The following is a 20,146-nucleotide window of genomic DNA, read 5'->3' on the forward strand; positions in this document are numbered from 1 at the left end:
CCCTCTGGGTCATCCCAGTGCACCAGCCCCGAGCATCCTGTATCATGAATCGAACCTGGACTGGCGATTCATTCCACATATGATAATGTACATGTTTCAATGCTATTCTCCCAAATCATCCCACCCTTGCCCTTTCCCACAGAGTCCAAAAGACCGTCCTATACATCTATGTCTCTTTTGCTGTCTTGCATACAGGGTTATCGTTACCACCTTTCTAAATTCCATATATATGCGTTATTATACTGTATTGTTATTTTTATTTCTGACTTACTTCACTCTGTATAATAGGCTCCAGTTTCATTCACCTCATTAGAACTGATTCAAATGTATTGTTTTTAATGGCTGGGTAATACTCCATTGTGTATATGTACCACAGCTTTCTTATCCATTTGTCTGGTGATGGACATCTAGGTTGCTTCCGTGTCCTGGCTATTATAAACAGTGCTGTAATGAACATTGGGGTACACGTGTCTTTCAATTCTGGTTTCCTTGGTGTGTATGCCCAGCAGGGGGATTGCTGGGTCATATGGCAGTTCTATTTCCAGTTTTTAAAGGAATCTCCACACTGTTTTCCATAGTGGCTGTACTAGTTTGCATTCCCACCAATAGTGTAAGAGGGTTCCCTTTTCTCCCTCTCCAGCATTTATTGCTTGCAGACTTTTGGATAGCAGCCATTCTAACTGGCGTGAAATGGTACCTCACTGTGGTTTTGATTTGCATTTCTCTGGTAATGAGTGATGTTGAGCATCTTTTCATGTGTTTGTTAGCTATCTATATGTCTTCTTTGGAGAAATGTCTGTTTAGTTCTTTGGCCCATTTTTGGATTGGGTTGTTTATTTTTCTGGAATTGAGCTGCAGGAGTTGCTTGTATATTTTTGAGATTAATTCTTTGTCAGTTGCTTCATTTGCTATTATTTTCTCCCATTCTGAAGGCTGTCTTTTCACCTTGCTTATAGTTTCCTTTGTTGCGCAGAAGCTTTTAATTTTAATTAGGTCCCATTTGTTTATTTTTGCTTTTATTTCTGATGTTCTGGGAGGTGGGTCATGAGGATCCTGCTGTGATTTATGTCGGAGAGTGTTTTGCCTATGTTTTCCTCTAGTAGTTTTATAGTTTCTGGTCTTATGTTTAGATTATTAATCCATTTTGAGTTTATTTTTGTATATGGTGTTAGAAAGTGTTCTAGTTTCATTGTTTTACAAGTGGTTGGCCAGTTTTCGCAGCACCACTTGTTAAAGAGATTGTCTTTTCTCCATTGTATATTCTTGCCTCGTTTGTCAAAGAAAAGGTGTCCATAGGTGCATGGGTTTATCTCTGGGCTTTCTATTTTGTTCCATTGATCTATATTTCTGTCTTTGTGCCAGTACCATACTGTCTTGATGACTGTGGCTTTGTAGTAGAGCCTGAAGTCAGGCAGGTTGATTCCTCCAGTTCCATTCTTCTTTCTCAAGATTGCTTTGGCTATTCGAGTTTTTTTGTATTTCCATACAAATTGTGAAATTATTTGTTCTAGGTCTGTGAAAAATACTGTTGATAGCTTGATAGGGATTGCATTGAATCTATAGATTGCTTTGGGTAGTATACTCATTTTCACTATGTTGATTCTTCGGATCCATGAACATGGTATATTTCTCCATCTATTAGTGTCCTCTGATTTCTTTCACCAGTGTTTTATAGTTTTCTATATATAGGTCTTTTGTTTCTTTAGGTGGATATATTCCAAGTATTTTATTCTCTTCGTTGCAATGGTGAATGGAATTGTTTCCTTATTTTCTCATTATTAGTGTATAGGAATGCAAGGGATTTCTGTGTGTTGATTTTATATCCTGAAACTTTACTATATTCATTGATTAGCTCTGGTAATTTTCTGGTGGAGTCTTTAGGGTTTTCTATGTAGAGGATCATGTCATCTGCAAATAGTGAGAATTTTGCTTCTTTTCCAATTTGGATTCCTTTTACTTCTTTTTCTGCTCTAATTGCTGTGGCCAAAATTTCCAAAACTATGTTGAATAGTAGTGGTGAGAGTGGGCACCCTTGTCTTGCTCCTGACTTTAGGGGACATGCTTTCAGTTTTTCACCATTGAGGATAATGTTTGCTGTGGGTTTGTCATATATAGCTTTTATTATGTTGAGGTATGTTTCTTCTGTTCCTGCCTTCTGGAGGGTTTTTATCATAAATGGATGTTGAATTTTGTCAAAGGCTTTCTCTGCATCTATTGAGATAATCATATGGCTTTTATTTTTCAATTTGTTTATGTGCTGCATTACATTGATTGATTTGTGGATATTGAAGAATCCTTGCATCCCTGGGATAAAGTCCATATGGTTATGATGTATGATCTTTTTAATGTGTTGTTGGATTCTGATTGCGAGAATTTTGTTAAGGATTTTTGCATCTATGTTCATCAGTGATATTGGCCTGTAGTTTTCTTTTTTTGTGGCATATTTGTCAGGTTTTGGTAGTAGGGTGATGGTGGCCTCATAGAATGAGTTTGGAAATTTACCTTCCTCTGCAATTTTCTGGAAGAGTTTGAGTAGGATAGGTGTTAGCTCTTCTCTGAATTTTTGGTAGAATTCAGCTGTGAAGCCATCTGATCCTGGGCTTTTGTTTGCTGGAAGATTTCTGATCACAGTTTCAATTTCTGTGCTTGTGATGGGTCTGTTAAGATTTTCTATTTCTTTCTGATTCAGTTTTGGAAAGTTGTACTTTTCTAAGAATTTGTCCATTTCTTCCAAGTTGTCCATTTTATTGGCATATAATTGCTGATAGTAGTCTCTTATGATCCTTTGTATTTCTGTGTTGTCTGTTGTGATCTCTCCATTTTCATTTCTAATTTTATTGATTTAATTTTCTCCCTTTATTTCTTGATGAGTCTGGCTAATGGTTTGTCAGTTTTATTTATCTTCTCAAAGAACCAGCTTTTGGCTTTGTTGATTTTTGCTATGGTCTCTTTTGTTTCTTTTGCATTTATTTCTGCCCTAATTTTTAAGATTTCTTTCCTTCTACTAACCCTGGGGTTCTTCATTTCTTCCTTTTCTAATTGCTTTAGGTGTAGAGTTAGGTTATTTATTTGACTTTTTTCTTGTTTCTTGAGGTATGCCTGTATTGCTATGAACTTTCCCCTTAGCACTGCTTTTACAGTATCCCACAGGTTTTGGGTTGTTGTGTTTTCATTTTCACTCGTTTCTATGCATATTTTGATTTCTTTTTTGATTTCTTCTGTGATTTGTTGGTTATTCAGCAGCGTGTTTTTCAGCCTCCGTATGTTGGAATTTTTAATAGTTTTTCTCCTGTAATTGAGAAAATCTTACTGCATTGTGGTCAGAGAAGATGCCTGGAATGATTTGAAGTTTTTTGAATTTACCAAAGCTAGATTTATGGCCCAGGATGTGATCTATCCTGGAGAAGGTTCCGTGTGCGCTTGAGAAAAATGTGAAATGCATTGTTTTGGGGTGAAATGTCCTATAGATATCAGTTAGGTCTAACTGGTCTATTGTTTCATTTAAAGTTTATGTTTCCTTGTTAATTTTCTGTTTAGTTGATCTATCCACAGGTATGAGTGGGGTATTAAAGTCTCCCACTATTATTGTGTTATTGTTAATTTCCCTTTCATACTTGTTAGCATTTGTCTTCCATATTGCGGTGCTCCTATGTTGGGTGCATATATATTTATAATTGTTATATCTTCTTCTTAGATTGATCCTTTGATCATTATGTAGTGTCCTTCTTTGTCTCTTTTCACAGCCTTTGTTTTAAAGTCTATTTTATCTTATATGAGTATTGCTACTCCTGCTTTCTTTTGGTCTCTATTTGCATGGAATATCTTTTTCCAGCCCTTCACTTTCAGTCTGTATGTGTCTCTTGTTTCAGGGTGGGTCTCTTATAGACAACATATGTAGGGGTCTTGTTTTTGTGTCCATTCAGCCAGTCTTTGTCTTTTGGTTGGGGCATTCAACCCATTTACATTTAAGGTAATTATTAATAAGTATGGTCCGTTGCCATTTACTTTTATTGTTTTGGGTTCAAGTTTATACACTCTTACTGTGTTTCCTGTCTAGAGAATATCCTTTAGCATTTGTTGGAGAGCTGGTTTGGTGGTGCTGAATTCTCTCAGCTTTTGCTTGTCTATAAAGCTTTTGATTTCTCCTTCATATTTGAATGAGATCCTTGCTAGGTACAGTAATCTGGGCTGTAGGTTATTTTCTTTGATCACTTTAGGTATGTCTTGCCATTCCCTTCTGGCCTGAAGAGTTTCTATTGAAAGATCAGGTGTTTTCCTTATGGGAATCCCCTTGCGTGTTATTTGTTGCTTTTCCCTTGTTGCTTTTAATATTTTCTCTTTGTGTTTGATCTTTGTTAATTTGATTAATATGTGTCTTGGGGTGTTTCGTCTTGGGTTTATCCTGTTTGGGACTCTCTGGGTTTCTTGGACTTGGGTGATTATTTCCTTCCCCATTTTAGGCAAGTTTTCAACTATTATCTCCTCAAGTATTTTCTCATGGTCTTTCTTTTTGTTTTCTTCTTCTGGGACTCCTATGATTCGAATGTTGGGGCATTTAACATTGTCCCAGAGGTCTCTGAGATTGTCCTCATTTCTCTTAATTAATTTTTCTTTTTTCCTCTCTGTTTCATTTATTTCTACCATTCTATCTTCTACCTCACTTATCCTGTCTTCTGCCTCCGTTATTCTACTGTTCGTTCCCTCCAGAGTGTTTTTGATCTCATTTATTGTATTATTCATTATATATTGACTCTTTTTTATTTCTTTTAGGTCCTTGTTAAACCTGTCTTGCATCTTCTCAATCCTTGTCTCCAGGTTATTTATCTGTAACTCCATTTTTGTTTTCAAGATTTTGGATCATTTTCACTATCATTATTTGGAATTCTTTATCAGGTAGGTTCCCTATTTCTTCCTCGTTGTTTGGTTTGGTGGGCGTTTATCCTGTTCCTTTACCTGCTGGATATTCCTCTGTCTCTTCATCTTGTTTATATTGCTGTGTCTGGGGTGGCCTTTCCATATTCTGGCACTTTGTGGAGTTCTCTTTATTGTGGAGTTTCCTCACTGTGGGTGGGGTTGTACGGGTGGCTTGTCAAGGTTTCCTGTTTAGGGAAGCTTGTGTCGGTGTTCTGGTGGGTGGACCTGGATTTCTTCTCTCTGGAGTGCAATGAAGTGTCCAGTAATGAGTTATGAGATGTCAGTGGGTTTGGAATGACTTTGGGCAGCCTGTATATTGAAGCTCAGGGCTGTGTTCCTGTGTTGCTGGAGAATTTGCATGGTATGTCTTGCTCTGGAACTTGTTGGCCCTTGGGTGGTGCTTGGTTTCAGTGTAGGTATGGAGGCGTTTGATGAGCTCCTGTCGATTAATGTTCCCTGGAGTCAGGAGTTCTCTAGTGTTCTCAGGATTTGGACTTAAGCCTCCTGCCTCTGGTTTTCAGTCTTATTTTTACAGTAGCCTCAAGACTTCTCCATCTATACAGCACCGATGATAAAACATCTAGGTTAAAGATGAAAAGTTTCTCCACAGTGAGGGACACCCAGAGAGGTTCACAGAGTTACATGGAGAAGAGAAGAGGGAGGAGGGAGATAGAGGTGACCAGGAGGAGAAGAGAGGGAATCAAAAGGGGAGAGTGCAAGCTAGCCAGTAATCACTTCCTTATGTGCTCTCCACAGTCTGGACCGCTCAGAGATGTTCATGGAGTTACACAGAGAAGAGAAGAGGGAGGAAGGTGACAGAGGTGGCCAGGAGGATAAAAGGGGGAATCCAAAGGAGAGAGACAGATCCAGACAGTAATCAGTTCCCTAAGTGTTCTCCACTGTCTGGAACACACAGAGATTCACAGAGTTGGGTAGAGAAGAGAAAGGGGAGGGAGGAGATGGAGGCAACCTGGTGGAGAAAAAGGAGAGTCCAAAGGGGGAGAGAGCATCAAGCCAGTAAGTACTTGCTCCCAAGTAAAAATGGGTACTGAAGATTGAGTTCTTAAAGGTACAAAATTGATAACAAATACCCAAAAGCAGAGATTAAAAATCTAGAGTAGAGGCTGGATTCTCAAAAATACAATATTAAAGAAAAAAACAAAGTCACAAAATTATAAAATATATACATATATGAAGTTTGCTTTAAAAAATAGGGTCTTTTTTTGCAAAGTAATAGTAAGTTATAAAAATGAAAATTAAAGGAGTAATAGAGGACTTAAAAATTAAAAAGTTTTTTTTTTTAATTTAAAAAATGATAATAGTAAAAATATATCTAGGACTTTCTCACATGTTGTTGTGGACAGTGTGGGGTCAATTCATTTTCGGATAGTTCCTTGTTCCGACTTATATTTCTCAAGATCTTTAGGCCTCTTCCTATGTAGTCAGTACTAACTACAGGGTTTTAATCTATTGCACCTGTCACTTCCAAGGCAGTTCCTTTGGTTTAGCTTCTTCTGTTTGCTGGTCTCGTCAGTGTCTAATTTCCGCCCTGACACAAGGGGGCAGTGGTGGACACTTTTTTAGGCTCACTTGTTCAGTCGTGCTGTGGGGAGGGAGGGATGCTGCACACAAATAACACTGGCGTGTGCTCCCAGTGTCTCAACTACACTGGGCCTGCCCCCACTCACGGCGTGTGTGGCCTCCCTGCCCACACTGCTCAGGCTCTAGGTTGATCTGCCGGGAATTGTCTGAGTCCGGCCCTGGGTTGTATGCACTTCCCAGGTCTAAGCCACTCAGGCTCAGGCACTCGGGTAGTCCTCAGAGGTGCAGACTCTGTTGGGCCTGCGTTTTTGTGCCCTTCCCAGGTCCGAGCAGCTCAGGTGACCAGGTGCTTGCCGAGCGCGGTTGCTGCGACTTATCGCCCCCCGCGTCCCTGCCGCTCGGTTTTCTGGGTGTACAATGGGTGCACCTTCTCAGGTGTGCCGTGTGTCTCTCCTGGGGAGCTGATCTCTGGCTGTGACCCTCCCGGTGGATGTCGCCCGTCCAGAATCCCGAGAAGTCTTGGTTAGCCACGAAGCCTGCTTGTAGTTTGGTAGATGATGCCTCTCTGGGGCCGCGATTGCCCTCTTCTGGCTTTGGCTGCTCTCGCCCGCCTGTCTCCAGAGGGGATGGGCGGGTCCGAAGCCGGCTAGCTCTGTTCAGTCCTTTGTTCTGTGAGCAGGCCTGGAGGTGTCTTAGGTTAGAGCTTTACATGGGGTAGCTATCCCACAATCTGGTTTGCTATCCCAAGAGAGTTCGCTCAGATTGCCCTCAGGCCTTACTCTAAGCAATGCAGCCTGTGCCTCCCTGCCCAGCCCCGGCTTGCTAGTGGCGGATGCGGGCATCTTTGCTGCTTCTCTGCTGGAAGTTACCGTTGGGCACTTACCTGTGGGGTTTAATTATTTATTTTTCCTCCCGGTTATGTTGCCCTCTGAGGTTCCAAGGCTCGCCGCGAACTCGCCAGTGAGAGTGTTTCCTGGTGTTTGGAATCTTCTGTCTTTTTTAAGACTCCCTTCCTGGGACGGAGCTCTGTCCTTACCTCTTTTGTCTCTCTTTTTATCTTTTATATTTTTTCCTACTTCCTTTTGAAGACAATGGGCTGCTTTTCTGGGTGCCTGATGTCCTCTGCCAGCATTCAGATGTTGTTTTGTGGAATTTACTCAGAGTTCAAAGGTTCTTTTGATAAATTTGTGGGGGAGAAAGTGGTCTCCCTGTCCTATTCCTCCGCCATCTTAGGACCGCTCCCCCTGTACTTGTCTTTAAAGATACATATATAAAACTTCACCTGTTGCCTTCTGGAAGTAGACTAAAATAATATATTGCCAACAATGCACAGAGAAGTAGAGGGAGCTACTTTTTTTTTTTTTTTTTGGTAAAGTAGAGTAAAATGTTATTGAACTAAAGCAATTGCACACAAGTCTTTTTCCTTTCCAATGGCTGAGAGTGTATATGGTCTTTTAGTCTGTTATCATAGACCATCTGTTTCTGTGCCACCCTGTTTGGAGATTTGTCCACTAGGGACCTCAGACTGCAGAGTTTTCTGTGTATAAAGCAACTGCCGATAAGCAAGCCCGAGGACTGGAAGTGAGGGTCATGGCCTGACTAAGTGGACAGGAAGAGCCTGGAAATTGAAATCCAGGCTGGAACATGTTTCTGGCTCTTTCCTAACTTGTTAACTTAGCCACAATGTTGTGTCAGTTTTCTGGTCTTTGTCATACTTTCTCCATTTGTTTTTCAGTTGCTCAGTTGTATCTGATTCTTTGTGACCCCTTGGGCTATAGCATACCAGGCTTCCCTGTCCTTCAGTCTCTCCTGGAGTTTGCTCACACTCATGTCTGTTGAGTCAATGATGCCATCCAACCATCTCATCCTCTGTTGCTCCTGCCCTCAGTCTTTCCCAGCATCAGGATCTTTTCCAGTGAGACCACTCTTTGCATCAGGTGGCCAAAGTATTAGAACTTCAGCTTTAGCATCAGTCCTGCCAATGAATATTCAGGGTTGATTTCCTTTAGGATTGACTGGTGTAATCTTCTTGCTGTCCAGGGGACTCTCAAGAGTCTTCTCCAGCACCACAGTTCAAAAGCATGAATTCTTCGGTGTTCAGCCTTCTTTATGGTCCAACTGTCACATCCATACATACATACATGACTACTGAACATGGCTGTTTTCTCCTTGTCCCGTGATAGTTTGTGGCCTCTGTGTGCTCGCAGCTCCCATGAGCCCTGTGACGGCAGGGTCAGAGTCTCCCAGCTCTGTGCCCAGCACTATGCCTGAGCCAACACTGGCCCCAGAAGGGTAGAGGAAAGGTTGAGTCCGTTGAGGTCAGCATCTGCTAAAACCATGGGCTTTTTATTCCTGAGAAATTGTTCAGAGTGGAATCTCCCACTTTATTTTTTTTTATCTTGTTGTCAGATACTTTATAGATGTGCTTATGTGATAGGTAATACACTCGGTGGCCGAGTGAAAGGCAGGCTTGATATTTTCCACCCACCACTAGTTTCAGACTTGAGAATAGCCCATTTGCTTTGGGGGTCGAGGCGCAGGCCAGGGCGGGGTTCACTCATCGCTGTGAGCTGGGCTGGGAGCTTCACCCCCAGAGCTGCCCCCATAGCACCTGTCCCCTATCCCCGCACCGCATGGCCACTGTCTCCCTTCTTTCAAAGAGCCCTGTAGTGCTTTGAAGGCATTTCCATCGGAGCAAACAAACTCCGGGGGCTGGGCTCTCGTGATGTCATTACAGCGTGGAGCCCTCGCTGTCCTCTGCAAAGAACTCTTTTAACCACTCTTCTTTTCAAGTTTCCTGTGTCAGTTTGGGTTTTCATCTCTGGTTGGGAACTGAGGTTTTGAAAAAGAAATAAATGAGTCCTTAGAGTGCACCCTTCTCCCAGCACCTTTCCCACTGCCTACGTCCTTCTGACAGTCTTCAAAGGCATCAGGAAATGAGGGGCGCTGATAAGCTCTAAGATAAATTGCTTTCAGACTATCAGAGATTAAAAGGAAAAATCAAAGAGCAAGGGCTCAGGGGAGATCACTGTAAACTCCTTCAAAGCCCTTCTGAATGCCTCCATCAGCTCTGATGATGCCCAAGCAGTAGTGGGTGGTGACAGCCCCCCGCAGAATGTGTGTGGCATGTGCCCAGGGCGTCTTTCAGAAGGGCACGTGAGCACGAGTTCTTCTGCAAGTGCTAGGAGTGATGGCGTGACCTAGAAGGTCAAGGGCATTGGAGGGCAGTGACAAGCCTGGAGCCTGTGATGTAGCCTGGGCGGGAGTCCATGGCATTAGCTGAGCAGAAAGCTAGGACTGTTTGATGGGAGCTGCCTGGACCCCTTAGGCATCTGAGCATGGCAGGCCTTGCTTGGAACCCAGATGCTTGGTGGGAAGTGCGTCCAGACTGGTTGTTCAGAAAGTCTTCCATTTCATTTTTGGTTTTGAATATCAAGTACACGTTTCTTGGGCTTCCCAGGTGGCCCCTGCCACTGCAGGAAACGCAGGTTCAATCCTGGGTTTGGGAAGATTGCCTGGCAACCCACTCCAGTATTCTAGCCTTGGAAATTACGTGGACAGAGGAGCCTGGTGAGCTACAGTCCATGGGGTTGCAAAGAGTTGGAAACGACTGAGCGACTGAGCAAGAGAACAGCACGCTTTTCCTAAGTGTGCTTCAGGAACCCCAGCCTCAGGAGACACTCTGCAGTAGTAGCAATCCATAAAGGAATTTAGAGGAATGGTCACTCAGAGGCCCCTTTGGGGATTCCCAGTGTGCCTTAGCCCGTAAGAAGGTCTGTTAGCTGAGTCTGAGTTGCATCACCAGCAAAACAAAAACCACAGCAACAAAGTCTTTCAGATTTATTGGGCTCTCATTTTTACAGGCTAAGCTCTGTGCTCAGCACATAGTGTGTGTTTTCTTTTGATAAACCTTTTTAGAGCAGTTTGAAATGCATTGCAAAGCTAAACAGAAAGTAACAGATTTCCCCATATACCCCCTGTCCCCCCACATGCACAACTCCCCTCCTTTTGACACCCTGTATCTTAGTGCTGCCTTTACTACAGTTGATGAACCTGCATTGACACATGGAGTAACACCCAGAGTCCGTAGTTTACGTTAAGACCTGGTCTGGGTGCTGCACATTTTTGGGGTTTGGACAAATGTGGAATGATGTGTATACCTCATGAGAGTATCATGCAGGGAAGTTCCACGCCCCTAAAACTCCTCCCTGCTCCTCCTCCTCACCCCTCTCTCCCTCTGCCCCCTGGCTACCACAGATCCCTTTACTGTCTCTATCATTCTACCATTTTCAGAATGTCTTCTAGTTGGAATCATGTAATATGTAGCCTTTTCACATTGGCCTTTTTTTTTTCTCGTCATTATGCATTTAAGTTTCTTATACCTCTTTTCAAGGCTTGAGCTCATTTTTTCTTAGAGCTGAATAACAGTCCGTTGTTGAGATGTACCACCATCTGTCCATTCGCATACCAGAGAACATCTTGGTTGCTTCTCAGTTTTGGCGGTTATGAATCAAGCTGCTTCATCCATGTGTAGGTTTTTGTGTGGACGTGAGTTTTCAGCTCATTAGGGTAAAAAGCAAGGAGTGCAATCGTTGAATCTTACGGTAAGAGTGTTTTAGTTTTGAGAGAAACCGCCGAACTGTCTTCCGGAACGGCTGTCTCACTTTGCATCCCGTTCGGAATTAGCGAGAGTTCCCACGGCTCCGCGTCCTCGCCGGCGCTTAGCGTTGTCCATGCTGTCGATTTGAACCATTCTGTAGGTGTGCAATGAATGGTGTCTTGTTTTGAGTTGGATTTCTCTGATGACATTGGATATGGAACGTCTTTGCACATGCTTACTCGGCATTTGTATATCCTCTTGGTGGGGTGTCTGTTGAGGTCTTTGGCCTGTTTTACCAGATGTGTCCTTTGAAACTATTTTCTCTCAGTCTGTGGCTTGTTCTTTCATTCTCTGGACAGTGTCTTTCCCTGTCTATCAATTCTTTTTCTTTTTTCATGGGTAACGCCTTCAGCGTTGGCTCTGAAGTCATTGCCGCACTCCAGGCCATCCAGGGTTTCTTCTGTGTCTGCTAGGAGTTTTATAGTTTCGCATTTTGCTTCTAAATCTGTGATCCAATGTGAGTTAATATTTGTGAAAAGGTGTCAAGTTTTTGTCCAGGTTCACTTTCTTCTTTTTGCACATGGCTGTCCCATTTCAGCATCATGCTGAGATAACTGTCTTTGATCCATTGTGTAGCATTTGCTCATGTGTCAAAGATCAATTGACTGTATTTAAGAGAGTTTATTTCTGGACTCTGTTCTGTACCATTTGATCTATTTGACTTTCATTTCACCAATATCACGCGCTCTTCGTCACTGCAGCTTTATAGTCTGTTTGGAGGTTGAGTAATGTCAGTCCTCCAACTTTGTTCTTATCCTCTACCATTTTGTGTAGGCCTCATATCTTTTGCATCTCCTTATAAACTTCATAATCAGTTTATCAATACCCAAAAAATACCTTGCTGAGATTTTGATTGAAATTACATTGAATCTACCCATCAGATTGGGAAGAACTGTGGTCCAGACAACATTGAATCTTCCTATCCTTGAACATGGAATCGCTCTCCATTTATTTAGTGCTTTGATTCCTTTCATCATGTTTGAAGTTTTCCTCATATAGATCTTGTACATATTTTGTTAGATTTATTTATACCTATTCATTGTAAATAATGGTATTTATTTGTGCCATTTCATTTTTTGTGTGCTAATGTAAATAGTTCTGTGTTTTTAATTTCGAATTTCACTTGTTCATTGCTAGCATATAAAAAAGCAACTGACTTGTATATTAGACTTATACCTATAATTTGCCACAACTGCTTATTAGCTCCAGGAGTATCTTTGTGTATTCCTTCAGAATTTCTTCTTAGATGATCATGTCATCTGCAGACAAAGACAGCTTTAATTTCTTCTTTCTCAATCTCCGTATCTTTTATTTCCTTTTCTTGTCTTATTGCATTAGCTAAGATTTCAGGTATGATGTTAAAAAGCAGTGCTGGGAGGGGACATCCTTGCCATGTTTCTAATCTTAGTGGGAAAGTTTCTGGTTTCTCACCATTAAGTATAATGTTAGCTATAGGTTGTTTGTGGATTTTCTTTATTGACTTGAGGAAGTTCCTCTCTATTCCTGGCTTATTGAAATTGCTTATCATGAGTAGGTATTTGATTTTGCCAAATGAAATTTCTGCTTCTATTGATGTTATCATGTGACTTTTATTTCCTAACCTGTTGATGTGATGGATTATATTAATTAATTTTAGAATGCTGAATCAAATGAGATAAATCTGTCTTGGTTGTGATTTATAGTTCTTTTAAAACATTTTGGGTTTTATGTGCTAATATTTTGTTGAGGATATTTGCATCTGTGTTCTCAAGAGATACTGGTTTGTCATTTTCTTTTCTTGGACTGGGCTTGGGTATTTTCTTTCTCCCATAAAGACATGGCATTCTCCCTCTTTCAGGTCTCCGTCCAAATTTCCCCTTCTCCTAAAAACACCAGTCATATTGGATAACGGCCTGCAATCTCATCTTAACTAATTACATCTATAATGACCACATTTCCAAATAAGGTCACATTGAGATACTGCGGGTTAGGAGTTCAACATGTGAATTTGTAGGGGACAAAATTTGACACATAACGTCCACTCTCTGAAAAGTTTTTCTGTGAAATGGCATTAAAGTGACCATTAAAGTGAGAGGAAATGTGGATGAGCTGTACAGCGTACTCATTCACCAAAGCTCCTCCCTAACTGAGGATGTGGCTCCGCAGGCAGGCGGGTGATGGCAGTGCAGAGTGAGTGCCTTCCCTGCAGCCCGGACGGGACATGGCCTGGGAGTGGTCAGGGCCTGAGGTGGGCACCCGTATGCTCCAGTTCCAACACCAGCTCTTCCTCAGAGTCCTGGGGCTCGTCACCCTTGGCCTTGGTTTCTAAATCTGTAACAAGTAATAACGCGTGTCCTTCAAGAGTGGTTGTGAGTCTCAATAAAATAACTCACATGCACAAGCGTCTTGAGCACTGGAGGGAGAAATGCACGTCGGGTCCTGGAGATCATTGTACAGCATGGTGTCTGTAACCGACAGCACATATGGTACACCTACAATCTGCTAGAGGGCAGACCTTATACTAAGTGTTCTTATCGCACACGTGATAATCTTGATAAAGGAGGGAACTTTGGGAGATGGAAATGTTAACGACCTTGATGGTCTTAGACCCTGAGGCTGAGCTCTGCTCTCCGCTGGCCCAGCCGCATCCACAGGACTGTCGTTTCTAAGGCCAGTCCCTCCCTCCTGAAAGGGAGGCGAGGCCACTGCCCTGCTACCCTCGAGTCCCTGGGCCGTGCAGGGCCAGCCGTGGGCACTGGGAAAGGTGTCCGTGTGTCTCGCTTTGGTGTTGGTGGTGGTATTTTTCCACAGACCCTGAGTTTAAATGAGACAGTCCATTGATTATGCTCTCTTTCTGTTAAGGACAAAAGGAGTTATTCTTGTCCTGTGTGTGAAAAGTCTTTTTCAGAAGATCGGTTGATAAAGTCACATATCAAGACCAACCATCCCGGTAAGGTTATGCATCTCAGAGTGGGAGACCGATTTTAAAAATGCTTATGTTTATTTTAAGATACAGCGTTGTATAGCAGCTATGTTAAATGAAACTAAAAGAGGGATGAAGATATGAGTCCATTCAAGGGGAGGAGTTATCTTTACTTAAAACTCAGGTGTTTATATAACGATTTGCTTTATTTTATCATTTTATCTAGTTTTCAAAGGCATCTGGCCCCAGTCTTGTGGCTCTCCTCCCCTTTTTAAAACTGTGCTGCCTTCCCAGGTGGCGCTAGTGGTAAAGAACCTGCCTGCCAATGCAGGAGACTTAAGAGACATAAGAGATATTCGATCCCTGGGTCAGGAAGATCCCCTGGAGAAGGAAATGGCAACCCACCCCAGTATTCTTGCCTGGAGAATCCCATGGACAGAGGAGCCTGGCGGGCCACAGTCCATCGGTTCGCAAAAGAGTCAGACATGACTGAGCGACTCAACAACAGCAATAGCCAGTTGACACAAGACTTTCTTTGTTGCAGTTGGGTTGCTTGAAAGAAGTTGTCATGTCGCCTGAGTTCCTTGTGTTCCACAGGACACCCCCGCCCCAGGACACTGATTCGCTGGGGAAGCCCAGTCTTTTCCCCATATTTCCCATATTCTGCTTTTGTCCGACTATTGCCTTGTCATACTGCTCTCTACCGCTCACATTTTGTGTCAACAGGAGTCTAGGTCTGAGAGACTTGCTTAGATTCTGGTATAAAATAGCTTTTTAGGCAAAATTTCTCTCCCATGACCCCACAAGGCACAACTTAACTTGCTGCCTCAGAGCTGCCAGGATTGACTAGGGTGGGGGGTGTCCAGGCTCTGTCACAAGGCCCACTTACCTCTCACTGGAACCACAGTTCTTTGGCCGCTTCTGGTTGTCATCTGCTTTTCTTCTAGAGGTTTCCATGAGCACCATCTCCGAGGTTCTCGGGAGGAGGGTCCAGCTGAAAGGGCTCATTGGCAAGAGAGCCATGAAGTGCCCATACTGTGATTTCTATTTCATGAAGAATGGCTCAGACCTTCAGCGTCACATCTGGGCTCATGAAGGTGCGTGTCCCTCCATCAGAACGGAGCTCGTGTGTGGTTTTAGAGCTGCCTGTGGGAGTTCTTGGGGCTTCCCTGGTGGCTCAGTTGGTAAAGAATCCACCTGCAGTGTGGGAGACCCGGGTTTGATCCTTGGGTTGGGAAGATTCCCCTGGAGAAGGATATGGTAATCCACTCCAATATTCTTGCCTGGGAAATCTCATGGACAGAGGAGCATGGTGGGCTACAGTCCCATGGGGTCACAAAGAGTTGGACACCGTTAAGTAGTGACTAACACTTTCACTTGGGGTTCTTTAGGAGGAAGCCACATTCACACCCCCTGCAGCTAGAGTTCTGTTTACCTACTGCAAAAATGTGTCTGTCAGCCAGCTGAGACCAGTGATTTCAGCTGTGCATGGCTCAGTCGCAGTGAGCAGAGATGTGCAGTCTTCATGGCCTGCTGGGAGCTGTAGTTGAGCAAGTCACCACAATTTCTGTGCGGAAAGTGAGCTTCAGGAGAGCAGGGACCAATGCACCAGCCTGGTCGTGGCGGTGACCCTGGTGGTCTCCCTGATGCCCTGTGTGTGGGGGCGTTGAGGAGGTGCTGGGGTGCTGGACGAAGGAATGCCCTGAGGACATCAGACTCTCTGATTCCCACGGGCAGGGGAGAGCTGGGTGGGGACCGAGCAAGGGAGAAGGGAGGCAGCCCCTGCCTCAGGGTGCTCGCCTGTGCAGAGAGGCGTGGGCCGCGCACGGGCACTCGGGGCAGCTGATGGTCGGGGTGCCATCAGAGACAGTGGGGCTGTGCTTCTCCCCCTGGGAGGGCACGTGGCCTTCCCAGCAAAGAGGCTTGGAGCCCTGAGGCTGGGGGCTGGCCGTCCTGTGAGTTGGGAACCCACAGTGCTGCAGTCAGGAAAGCAGGACAGCTCCCCAGGGGGACGGATGAAGTATTTTCTACAATCTGTGATCAAATGAACGGTTCAGTAAAGAGGGCAGGACACGGCAGAAGGAGCTGAGACCAAAGCCAAGGTTGGGAGATACTTTTTCGTGGGCCCTGGCCAATAGTTGGGGAATGGAGGAGGACTAGCCCAATGGTAAGGATGCCTCAGCAGTGGAGCCGTCAGCCCTGTAGCAGCGACGAGCGTCGTAAAGCTCCGCTTGCCTTGTGAGCTGAAACACACTCTCACGTGTGGGCCTGCACGCCCGGGCCTGGCGACTTTTGCCAAGGCCCTCGGTTAACGCTTGTCAGTGTAACTCAGTTCAGTGGAATGAACGGCCGCTGCTGCCCGTGCTTAGCGTCTGTGCCCTTGGAGATCACAGACCGTGGGGAGGGGCTGTAAGGCACTCACTGTCATGTGTGGTGGACGGTACAGCAGTGATGACAGGGGATTCGGGGGCACCGATTAGGAGGCGAGGAGGAGTTCTGCTGCAGGCAGAGGTGGAAGGGCATTGTGGTTGGAAGGAATAGCGTGGGTCGGAGAGAGGCCTGGGGGGCGTTCGCCGTGTGCACTGCTTTATTCACAGTGGACAAGGGGAGGTGTGTGTGTAGACATGTATGTGTATGCATTCCTTCAGATACACACACACACGTATACATCTGTTTATCTCTGTTTTTTCTCCTCTGACAGGTGTGAAGCCCTTCAAGTGTTCCTTGTGTGAGTACGCAACTCGTAGCAAGAGCAACCTCAAGGCTCACATGAATCGTCACAGCACTGAGAAGACCCACCTGTGTGACATGTGTGGCAAGAAGTTCAAGTCCAAAGGGACGCTGAAAAGCCACAAGCTCCTTCACACCGCCGACGGTGAGTGAGTGACTCCACAGCGAGCTTTTCCCCCTAGGACTGTGGTTTGAGGCGGACCTCCCAAGTCCGCCTACGCCATGGTTGTGTGTGGAGCAGGGAGGAGCCAGGGTCTGGAATTTCTCTTCTGAAGGAGGGCAGAGTGACCTCGCCTGCTTCCTCAGTGCCCCGGGCTCTGTGCTGACCCCACCTGTGCTTGCTGGACACTTACTGCACGTGTGTGTGTGTGTGTGTGTGTGTAAGCACGTGCATGCATTTTTGGGGGGTGGGCGTGGAGGGGATTCTGCCCCGGGGAATAAGGCATCCTCAGAAGACCTTGATCTGGAAGTTTCAGTCCTGTTCAACCCTCTCTCCGCACCCAAGCCTGATGACCTTGAGGAGCTGCCCTGACTATACCTGGTGTGTGTCCCAGTCACCAGGAAAGTCATCTGGCAAGGAGCCAGAGAGACAGAGAAAGGCAGAATTGCACAGTTGTTTTAGGAAGACATGCAGCTATATGGTAAAAGACCTATCACATTTAAAATTCTCCTTTAAACCGCAGTCTTATGAGGGTCTTCTCAATATTCCATGTAATGAGATTAATAAACTATACCAACGAAATGTTATTTTAACACAATTACATACAAAAATCGGAGTCTGCTGTAAAAACTGAAGTGGTTTCAACAGAGATTTTTATTTCAGTGCACAGAGGAGGATCCTGCCGGTCTGCTCTGCCTTTAATTTGAGGTGGTTATGGGGCCTGTCGTGTGTACTGCCAGTGAGCCCGAGGGGCTCAGGGAGAAGCTGAGGGCTTAGCCCGGGATCCGTCGGGACTTAGGATCAGGTTTGCCTTGGGCTGCACCAAAGCCAGAGCCCTGCTGTTCATTCAGACTTAAGCAGTGTGCTGTAAATTAATAAATCCGTAATCAAAATAATTAAAAATACAATGACAGTAAAGCCGTCGTATCCTGAGTAATGGAAGCATTAAGTCGTGTAATTATTCATGAATTCTCACACCTCTGCCAGCAATAAGCCTCTCTGATGTTTCTTGACAGGGTAAGCATATTATTCCCTGAAGTCCCAGTGATGCCCCAGTTACGAGACGCAGCTTCCCCCAGGGCCAGGGAGGTCTGGCGTGTCCCTGGGCCATTGGGGTGGGATCTGGAGGGCCAGGAGGGGCACCGTGGCCTCCTCCTGGCCCCGAGCTCTGGGCTCGGCCCTGAAGGGCGTTGAGACAATGGCACTCACATCTGATTGGGCATCATGGACAGGCTGTCGGGTCTTGGGGGCATGAGATCAGCGTGAGCACCCATGTCCCAGCCAGCATCCTCGGGACACTCAGCCCGTCCCTCCTGTCTCCCCGCCCGCTTCCCCGAGTTCATCGGCAAGGGGGAGAATTTAGATGGACAGAGATGTTTTTCTCATTTAGTTGTTGTTTCTTTGGGTAAGCTGCTGCTGCTGCTGCTAAGTCACTTCAGTCGTATCCGACTTTATGTGACCCCATAGACGGCAGCCCACCAGGCTCCCCTGTCCCTGGGATTCTCCAGGCAAGAACATGGGAGTGGGTTGCCATTTCCTTATCCAATGCATGAAAGTGAAAAGTGAAAGTGAAGTCGCTCAGTTATGTCCGACTCTCAGCGATCCCATGGACTGCAGCCTTCCAGGCTCCTCCATCCATGGGATTTTCCAGGCAGGAGTACTGGAGTGGGGTGCCATTGCCTTGTCTGTTGGGTAAGCTAGGGAGCCTCATGAGCTGTTTGGCAACTTCTGAAACAGGCTTTGAATCCTCAGGGAAGTGTGCTCATATAGGGCCTGGCTACCTTGATGAGGCTCCCAGCCTGTAGCCGTAGGGTTCCCGCTTTACTCAGAGCCACATGTGCCTTTAGAGCCGGCCTGAAATGATTCGGTTTTCAGTGCAGTTGCAGCAGTGATAATTCCTTAGATTGCTCCACAGAGAAGCTACGTTGGAGCAGACAGCTGGAGAGGCATCAGTCTTGCCCGCTTCCACCTTGTACAGTGACCTGGGTCCACTGACCTCTCTGCGCCTTGGTTTCCTCCTAGGGAAGTGGGGATAGTTGTGCCTCCCTGTCTACTGGATGTGAGGGTGAGCTGCAGGCGATGCCCTGCTCCTTGCCCAGGCCTTCTTGTAGCCCCTTGACTCAGTCTCCTTCCTGGTGCCTCCTCAGCTCCGATCTCCATGCTGAGGACTCTTCTGTCCGCAGCTGCCCCCTCAGCGGTCCTGTCTGCTGCATGGCCTTACACACAATTTTTGCTGCGCTGGGTCTGTTCCTGTTCAAGCACTTTCTCTAATTGTACCGACTGGGAGCTACTCTCCAGTTTCAATTCACAGGCTCTCGAGCTGGGGCTCAAGGGTTGTGGAGCTCAGGCTTAGTTGCTCCTTGACAGTTGGGATCTTCCTGGACCAGGGATCAAACCCATGTCCCTTGCACTGGCAGGCGGGTTCTTATCCATTGTACCAGCAGGGAAGTCCTTGGGTCTCTTTTAATTAAGTAAAAAGGAACTGAGTAATTATCTTTTCCTTTACCTGCTTGTGGATCTTAATTTTTCACGTGTATTGGCTTCTTTAAACTGATCAAGCCTTATTTATTCATTCCTATTTCCCAAAGGAGCTCATTACTGTGCCTTAGAAGTGATAGGCTGGAATGGGTGACAGTTTTAGTTAAAAAGATTTGCCAGTCGACATGTACAAAGAGAGATATTGATCTATAAAGGGCCCGATTAAACCCTTTGCATGTATGCCAACAGGTACAAGGATTTAATGCAGAAATCGTGCTGGTAACACATCTCCTCACTTTTGACTTTAAAGAGGGTCTAGACACATGTTGCGTGGTCTAGAGGTTTGAACAAGATTCTGCCCACCCAGAACAGATGGGAAAGGTTCAGTGGTGTAGTGCCTTTGTGTTATGTAATCAAACAGGAATTCTCTAATCATGAAATGAAAAGCTCTTTGAAGTTCAGTGCTAATTCCTTTGGGTCCCCTTCTTCCCCCAATCCAACCTTCCCTCTTACACTGGAGATGAAGAAGTTTCCTGGTAAAATCTGCAAGGAGGAATTACCCAAGCTTCAAACACTCTTGTGTGTGTAGTAATTGGACAAGTGGAGAGTTGAATATGGAAATGAGGTCTGAGCGGAGGATGTACCACTTTTCCCCTTGCTTCTTCAATTTATAATAAGAGATCCCATGGCTCCACATTGAAATATTCTAGGAGATTTAAGTCCGGAGTTTTTTCAAGGTCCTGTTTCCTCTGAAAAACAC

The 20,146-nt window shown here is 45.0% G+C and overlaps 1 protein-coding gene across 3 annotated transcripts in view; it reads left to right on the forward strand.

Moving 5' to 3' along the window:
* Positions 1-20,146, forward strand: part of ZFAT (zinc finger and AT-hook domain containing) — a 156,909-nt gene that overhangs the window by 71,146 nt on the left and 65,617 nt on the right. For all 3 annotated transcript variants that reach the window (XM_061438536.1, XM_061438538.1, XM_061438537.1), the window contains 3 exons: positions 13,958-14,045; positions 14,966-15,115; positions 16,720-16,893. In XM_061438536.1, the coding sequence (XP_061294520.1) occupies positions 13,958-14,045; positions 14,966-15,115; positions 16,720-16,893 (412 nt within the window). The remainder of the gene's footprint in view (positions 1-13,957; positions 14,046-14,965; positions 15,116-16,719; positions 16,894-20,146) is intronic.

The sequence above is a fragment of the Bos javanicus genome, chromosome 14, assembly GCF_032452875.1.
Source record: "Bos javanicus breed banteng chromosome 14, ARS-OSU_banteng_1.0, whole genome shotgun sequence".
Taxonomy (NCBI): Eukaryota; Metazoa; Chordata; class Mammalia; order Artiodactyla; family Bovidae; genus Bos; species Bos javanicus.